The 7,719-nt window shown below is 39.6% G+C and overlaps 2 protein-coding genes across 7 annotated transcripts; one reads left to right on the top strand and one right to left on the bottom strand.

The window, feature by feature from the left end:
- Positions 1-3,180, top strand: LOC113744407 (radial spoke head 14 homolog). Its single transcript, XM_027273839.1, has 3 exons — positions 1-292; positions 2,816-2,901; positions 2,984-3,180. The coding sequence occupies exons 1-3, from the start codon at positions 287-289 to the stop codon at positions 3,138-3,140; spliced, it is 249 nt and encodes an 82-aa protein (XP_027129640.1). The 5' UTR covers positions 1-286; the 3' UTR covers positions 3,141-3,180.
- Positions 3,181-4,274: 1,094 nt separating this feature from the next.
- coa4 (cytochrome c oxidase assembly factor 4 homolog) lies at positions 4,275-6,240 on the bottom strand. Of its 6 annotated transcripts, none has more exons than XM_019261215.2 (2): positions 6,112-6,240; positions 4,275-4,703 (listed from the first exon to the last, which is right to left on the bottom strand). In XM_019261215.2, the coding sequence occupies exon 2, from the start codon at positions 4,665-4,667 to the stop codon at positions 4,410-4,412; it is 258 nt and encodes an 85-aa protein (XP_019116760.1). In that variant the 5' UTR covers positions 4,668-4,703; positions 6,112-6,240; the 3' UTR covers positions 4,275-4,409. The 6 variants fall into 6 exon arrangements, with proteins under 6 accessions (XP_019116760.1, XP_010742271.1, XP_027129639.1 ...); XM_010743969.3 differs by having other exon boundaries at positions 4,275-4,700; positions 6,050-6,216; XM_027273838.1 differs by having other exon boundaries at positions 4,275-4,700; positions 6,112-6,215.
- Positions 6,241-7,719: the final 1,479 nt, after the last annotated feature.

Here is a 7,719-nt window from a genome sequence, read left to right as displayed (position 1 = left end):
GCTACTGGATAAACCGGTGAAATCCGTCGGAGGTATGCTAATGTAATGTTTATTTATATCGTAGTTCCCTCTGAATGTGCAGGAAAACATTATCTAGTCCTAAGTAGCAGCTGAAAGAGTAATACGAACTACACTGCCGAGAGAGAGAAATATTCAGACTTCTTCAATAAAAAGAGAAAAGAGTCAGAGTCAGCCACAGCTTCTACCAGCAGCATCAGTGAAACATGTCAGCTGCCCAGGTACAGCAGCAGTGATAAAGGGCAAGGGCAGTCAGCTCCCCCTGCACATGATGGTAAGTCATGCTGGGATAGTTTGAATTTTCCATGTAGGCTCACATTAAAGCTGAACGTGTTTCCAGTTATACAATTATAACCGTCTGAAACATCATTAGTTCAAACAGTTGTAAAAGACAAGAACAATAAAAAAAATGTGCATAATACACACACACACACACATTTATATGTATGATTGTGTGAGTGTAAAATTTATCTATCTATCTATCTATCTATCTATCTATCTCTCTCTCTCTCTCTCTCTCTCTCTCTCTCTCTCTCTATATATATATATATATAATAATAATATATAATAGATATCTGTGTATTCCAACAGCTGACCAGCCACACCCAGAGGAGGATCCCGCAGTGTCTGGCTAAGCATGTTCATGAGAGTTTTGTTTTACATAACATTGCTTTATAGTATGTACTTTGTTTGGAGTTTATATTTATTTATTATTTGTTTATATTATTGGTTATGTTACAATTGTTTCTGCACATTTTTCATTAGTCACTTTATGAAAAAGCATTGTTTTAATATATATTGTTTTTAATATTGATTTAAATAAATACATTTATGTGCATCAAAGCCAATGTTTCAGTGTATGTCTTCATCAGGAACATGAATACTGTCTGGGCTGAAAACCACTTTTTGCACATTTTCAAAGATCACAAGGCATCCTATAGAATGCCATTATTCAGTCACCATCATGTTTACTTTACTAATTTAAATGCCATCTTGTGATTAATTAAAAACACATCTGGCAAAGAACAAATCAAAAAAGTTTTGGTTTGTTCTGTTGCCTGGATTGCTGGGTTTTAATTAGGCCACAAGATGTCGTTTCAATTAGTAAAGCAAACAGGTAACAATACAGGTGACACAGATGATGAGCTGATGGCTGATAGTTCTATTCTATAGGATGAGTTAAGAGCAGTTGAGATTTTTCTAATCTAATCTAATTTGTGAAGAGATGAGGACTTTAATCCACAACAAGGAAATGGCTCTTAGAAAATGTGTACCCTATCCTCAACACATTTTAGTAAATAACCAGATATACTTGAGGAATATAAATTTACCAGAATAGAAACCTTTATTTAACACTTATGAGACAGGAAATTATGGGAGACAGAGGGTATGTGACATGCAGAAAAGGACTTGGATTTAAATTGTGGCCATGGAGTTTAATGCCATGTACGCATACATGGCATTAAACTCCATGGCCACCCCACACTAGCTTTGTGTCCCATCCTGGCCACCCCAGTAAAAATGTTTTGAATACGCCACTGGTGAAGTGCATTTAACTTAAAGAAGAAACGAAGGGTTAACCATGCGTCTGACACACCACTCCACGGACGTCTGCTGGAGAGAGAGAGAGAGAATCAATGAATCATGAGCCTTTGTAATCTCAGGGCACCGGGCCCAGGTGCCCCAATCACACAAACCCACACACAGAGACACACAGACAGACACACACACACAGACAGACAGACACAAAGACAGACAGACACACACACAGACAGACATATGTATGAATAATAATGAAGTGTATTTATGTAGCAGCTTCCAAATTCTATCTCTTTTATCTGTACTCACGTCATTGAATTGAACAGCATCAGTTCAAACTGCAGTGATTCAGCCTCCAGGTCTTTAAACATGGATTCAGAATCAGTTTGAAAGGTTCGTTAAAACAGTGACGAGGATCCAAACGAGCTCGTCATGAGTTCTGTCTGAACATTTGGTCCAAACAAGTTCACACACAAGTTTCTGCAGTCTGCACAGAGCCTCAAACATACATGCATAGAAACACAAACACCACAACAACAGACATTAATCACATTTATTTACCGATCTCGTTTGCATCGTTCCCGCCCGTGACGGTTACCGGGGACTTCGTTGAGATACAAACCTCCTGCCATAGCGAGCACGCTTCCAGGTCGGGGAGCTGAATCTGAGAGCAGATGGAAGCAGGATGAATGATGGGCTGAGGGGGAGGCTGCTGGGCTCAGTGCTCTGTTGTTGAGGTCTGAGAGGATTATGTGTGTCAGCATGTTCTTATTTCAGGCAGCTGACATGTTGAAGATGATGATGAAAGTTGAGTTTATTGTCCAGAGTGAGTCTGAAATATCTGACTGATCATTTATTCATGACGATCACTTCCAGATGACTGATGGAGTCAGTGTGTCAGTGTCATCAGAGGTGAACAGAAACGGGCCCAGGACTCCACCCTGTGTTGGTGACGATGGTAGAGGATGTGGATAAGGAGTGCAGAGATGTTGAGGTGGTGGAGTTTGGCTGATCATGTGATGACACACATGTGGTGTTAAAGTGTATGTGAACATACAGCAGAGTGTGAGGAACATCAGTGATGAGTCAGAGCTTCAGTTAGTGAGGACACATGGTGAGCTGAGCACAGACATGCACGTACAAAACATCCCATTACAATACAGGTGTTGTTTACAGGATGTAACGTTGGTGAAACTTTGGTGAAACGTTGGTGAAGCGTTGGTGAAATGTTGCGTTTTTCCGTGTCTCCTCCTTGCAGACAGGCGTCTCTTTGCTGGGCCACATCCTCTCCCATCGCTCCACCAACATCCACAGGGAGGCGGCCGACGCCCTGATGGCCCTCAGGTGACACTTCAACTTCTTTCAGCGCTTCAGTTTGCGCGTCTGTCTGTGGTTCTGATCCAGTCTACTGCTTTATTGTTTGCAGGGACGGGAAGGAGCAGGTGTGTGAGCAGAACTTACTTCCTGTCCTGGTGGGTCTGCTGCAGCATGAAGACCTGGAGGTTCAGGTGAACGCCATCATCATGTTCACTGTGACCATCACCACAGGTACACACTCGAAGATCAATCAATACAACAGATAAATAAGTAATGTAGTAAAATAATTCTAGCTGATCAACTGGAAGTCTGTAGATCCGTCATAATAAGAGCGGTTTGAATCCTCTGACTGTGAAGGAAAGGAGCTTCAATGCTTCCTTTGTTATCTCCTTTAGCAGAGGATACACGGAGCATCCTTTAGGAAAGAAAAGGAGGTGATGTGTGAGTCCAAACTGTTTGGAACTGTGCCATCCAACTAGGGCTGGGTATCAATCAAAATTTTTCCATACCGATACCTGCACTTTAATACTGGTTCCTAAACGATACCTTTTTTCAATACCTATTTTATAATATCAATTCTAATAAAATGAAAATTGCATCACACATCCTTTTTCACATATTGAGTTGAGTGGAGTTTATTTTTTCAAGTTATTTACATTAACAAACACACACACAAAACGATCTCTGTAATAAACTATTCATACACTTACATATTTCCAAAATGCCTCGTTTTCAATGCCAGGACCCTCTTTAAACTACCACAGAAGTGCTGAGCAATTTCCAGCGTTTTTCATGGTTTAAGTGTAGTTGTCAAAATAGCATCGGTGTGCTGTTTGCTTATCCAAGGACTGGCTACCTAGCCTGTGCTAGGTCAAACTTTAATAAAGGATTTATAGCCTTACAAAGTCCCCAAATATCTCGTGTTGAATGTCAGGGCGCTCAAGACTACCTACGAAGCCACCTCTGACATCAGTCATCTGCTTCAGTATGAAGTCATTCTGGAATGGTTTGTCCCTGATGTAATTAAGTCAGCACAATACAAAGAGTGTATATAATAACATGTGTTTTACTTCATGATAGTATTATTTATTCTGTTTTAATAATGCATCTGTATTTTTGTCTGGAGTTTTGGTGTAGATCTATATGTGAATTACAAAAAGGTTACAGCTAAATATTGTTCCCCGGAAACTGTCTTTTTAAACAATACAGTTACAGATATATACTATATACACTATACTATATACAGAGATATGTGCTGAGTGAGATGAGACAATTCACAGCTGAGAAAATTAACTTCCATGAGCTCTCAAATGTTACATATAAACGTTTGCAATAATAATCTATTTGCCAGTAACTCAGATTGATCAGCTGAGCTATTCACCACAAAGTCCAAGACAGGATGTTTTGTAGCTGCTCATTTATTTTCTTTACAAATAATTCAATTATGCAGTCTTTCCATCTCAAGCATGTCAAGCACACACACAGTGTGCAGGTGTGTGTGTGTGTGTGTGTGTGTGTGTGTGCAGCGTTTGAGCTCAGCTGGCTGCAGACTGAGTTGAGCTCAAACGCTGCTTCCTCAGCTGTTCTTTCCGGGCGTTTTGGAAATTCATCATGCAGTCTTTGAAAGTCTGGACCTGGCTCTGGCACGCTCGCCAGTCCTGGTGTTCAGCCATGCACTCCTGCACAGCGTAGTGTAGCTCAGCACAGCCAGTGCGGGATATCATCTGTTCAACGGGGTCATCTTCGTCGACGTCTTCTTTGCGGCTGCGATCGTGCGGCGACGGAGACGCCATCTTGTCTCAGTGCCTGGTGCTGACTCAGTGTCTCTGCTAAAGACAACACATGATGTCAGTAAAAAACATATTATGCTATGTTATTATTATCTTCTAATGGATTTCTAATGACTGGACCTGCTGTGTTCAATCAACCCAGATCACTGACTAGGTGCACCTGTAGAGTAATTTATATACAGGGGGCTGGCAGGCTTCATTTGGCACTGAGCAACAGTCTAACATGACTGAAACATTTGTACGTTTTTTCACTCTCTGTACAGCCCCTCATGTATTTAACAGAACTATTTCAAATCAAGACTCCATTCTAATCTGTCTTTGTTCTTTGAGTACGAGTCCGATCTCTCTGCACCATTAATAAAAAAAACGATAATACAGTTTTAGGAACAAGCACAGAACATTCTGAGTGTTCCTTTATCACAACTTTGCTGTTTAAGACTCTTAGCACTGAAATGTCTAAATGTAGAGTTGCTAAACAGCTAAACATCTAGTCATTTACCTGGCTTTGTAAAAAGTGATGTATATTTACAGATTAGATACATATTTTGTAGAGAAGATAGTGTATATAAGATTATTATTTCATGTTCTACTGTTTCATAGTTTTGTATTTAGTATTGTATTGCCTTTAGCTTCTTTCTGTTTGTTCCACACTCTTAATGCTGAGCTGAGCGCTTCCTCTTGTCCAACACATTTCATTGTACTGCTGAGTCTGAGTTCACACAGTGCATATGAGAAAGCAAATACAACACTAAAAATAAAAGAAAAATGAAAACTTGAATTTCCCCTCAGGTGTGTGGTGTGAATCTGTCCTGTCTTTTATTGACGATCATTTGTTAATATGATTTGTGCACATAGCAATTTGGCCTACAACAGTGGTGTTGGAATATAAGCATTCGAGTATACTCAAGGACTGCACAGTATGCATAGTACAATATATAATATGCAAGTAATAAAAATAAGAAGAATTTATAATATGCAAGTTCATTTGAAGGTGCTTGTACTTCTTTCACTCACATGCAGTCAGTCACAGCTCCTTTTTTACATACTAAATATCTGATGACGACATGAATTATTAAAATGAGTCGTTAGTTCACTGACAGCTGTTGAACCTGTAACGATGCATCATGAAAATATCTAACGCGTCACTGATAAAAAGCAGATATATAACACAGCGAGGACACTTCTCTGATAACACGACCTCGACGTCATGTGACTTTGGCTTGTAATGGATTGTTTTTACAAATGGTTGTATCGCTGATTACTTGACATACATATACAGAGATATACTTCAACACACTCTGCACTGTCAACCGCCTGATGCTACAAAGCTAAGCTAACATGATCAAGAGCGGGGCTTGCAGCTAGCTAACACACATCGTCTTTACCTTGTTCCCGCCGAGTTATTCTGTGACAATGAGAAATTAATTTGTCATAACCTTCACTTCACTTCAGTTCCGACAATACACCATACATGAGTTCCGCGGACAGGCGACCAAAAACTTCTTTCTTCTTCTTCGTTGGTGTTTTACGGCAGTCGGCATCCTTAAAGTTGCATATACCGCCCTCTTCTGGACTTTACTTCTTTACTACTTAATTTTCTTTTCCTTTTTAAATTCTTTTTATTAACCCAGTTAAAACAAGATATCCCAGTATGATTTTCCTCCCTTCTCTACATTTCCCACATTCTATTATACTTTTGAAACTTTTCTCCACTGTTCCTGTCCTCCACAACCCTGCCATCATCTCTTCCCTCTCCCTTTCATATCCATGCCATTCAACCATCACATGCTCCACTGTCTCTCTCCCCCCACAGCTACATAGACCAGTTGGATGTTTCCCTATTATGTTGAGTGTGCTATTTAATCTACTGTGCCCTATTCTTAATCTGCTCATTGTCACCTGTTCCACTCTGCTACCTCCACAACATCCCACCTCTCCTACTTCATCTTGTAGTTTATATAAATGTCTCCCCTTTTCCTGGATTTTCCAATATTGTTTCCATTGATTAATTATTTCTTTCCATATTAAACTTTTCCCTTCTGCTTTTGATAATTTTACTTTCATTTCCACCTCTTCTTTCTTTGCTGCCTCCTTTGCCATTTGATCTGCTTTTTCATTTCCTTGTATTCCTAAATGAGCTGGTACCCACATGAATGTTATTTCCCTCCCCTGCTGTGCTAATCTGGATGTTCTCACCATTATTTCATATAATATTTCCCGATGTGATTTTGCTGTTCTGTTTTTAATGCTTAAGAGTGATGAGATTGAATCGCTACATATGATTATCTTCCTGTCCGCCCTGTCCTCCACCCATTCTATTGCCAATACTATTGCACAAAGTTCCACTGCATATACACTTAAATGATCTGAAGTTCTTTTTAATACTTTGTTATTATGACTAGGAACCACTACTGCTGCACCTGTTGCTCCTGTTTTTGGTTCTTTTGATCCGTCTGTATATAAATAAATATATTCCCCATACTTTTCATCTGTATAGTTATAAAATTCTTGTACCAAGTCCACTGTTTTATTTCTTCTTTTAATGTCCCATATTTTTAGATCTACACTTGCTTCGTGTAATGTCCATTCGGGTATTGTCGTCCACAGAACTGTTGGGCTGACTTCTATTTCCTTTACTTTTAGTTGCTCTACTATTCCCTCACTGACCCACCCAAAGCTTGATTTTTGCTCTCTCCCCTTTTCCCAACACATTTCCAAGACTCTTTTTGTTGGATGGTCTTCCTTATGTCCTTTTAAATTTATCCAATAATTGGCTATTAGCTGCTTTCTCCTTACCCATAATGGCATTTCTGCTGCTTCAACCTGAAGGGAACAAACTGGAGCTGTTTTCATTGCTCCGAGACATATTCTTACTGCTCGTGACTGAATAATATCTAGCTGTGATAACACTGATTTAGCTGCTGATCCGTACCCCACACTACCATAGTCTATTCTAGATCTTATTAATGCTACGTATATATATTTTAAGGACATAAAATCAGCTCCCCAATTTAGCCCAGTCAAACATCTCATAATATTTAACACTCCCTTACTT

Source organism: Larimichthys crocea, chromosome XXII (genome assembly GCF_000972845.2).
Source record: "Larimichthys crocea isolate SSNF chromosome XXII, L_crocea_2.0, whole genome shotgun sequence".
Classification (NCBI taxonomy): domain Eukaryota; kingdom Metazoa; phylum Chordata; class Actinopteri; family Sciaenidae; genus Larimichthys; species Larimichthys crocea.
The sequence above is the reverse complement of the archived record's forward strand: the minus strand, read 5'-3'. Positions and strand labels throughout refer to the sequence as shown.

Excerpts from the sequence above, each read along its gene's own strand:
- LOC113744407 (XM_027273839.1), top strand. Across the intron at positions 2,902-2,983 it reads GACGCCCTGATGGCCCTCAG|GGACGGGAAGGAGCAGGTGT; the intron begins GTGACACTTCAA and ends TATTGTTTGCAG.
- coa4 (XM_019261215.2), bottom strand. The coding sequence starts at position 4,667 with ATGGCGTCTCCGTCGCCGCACGATCGCAGCCGCAAAGAAGACGTCGAC.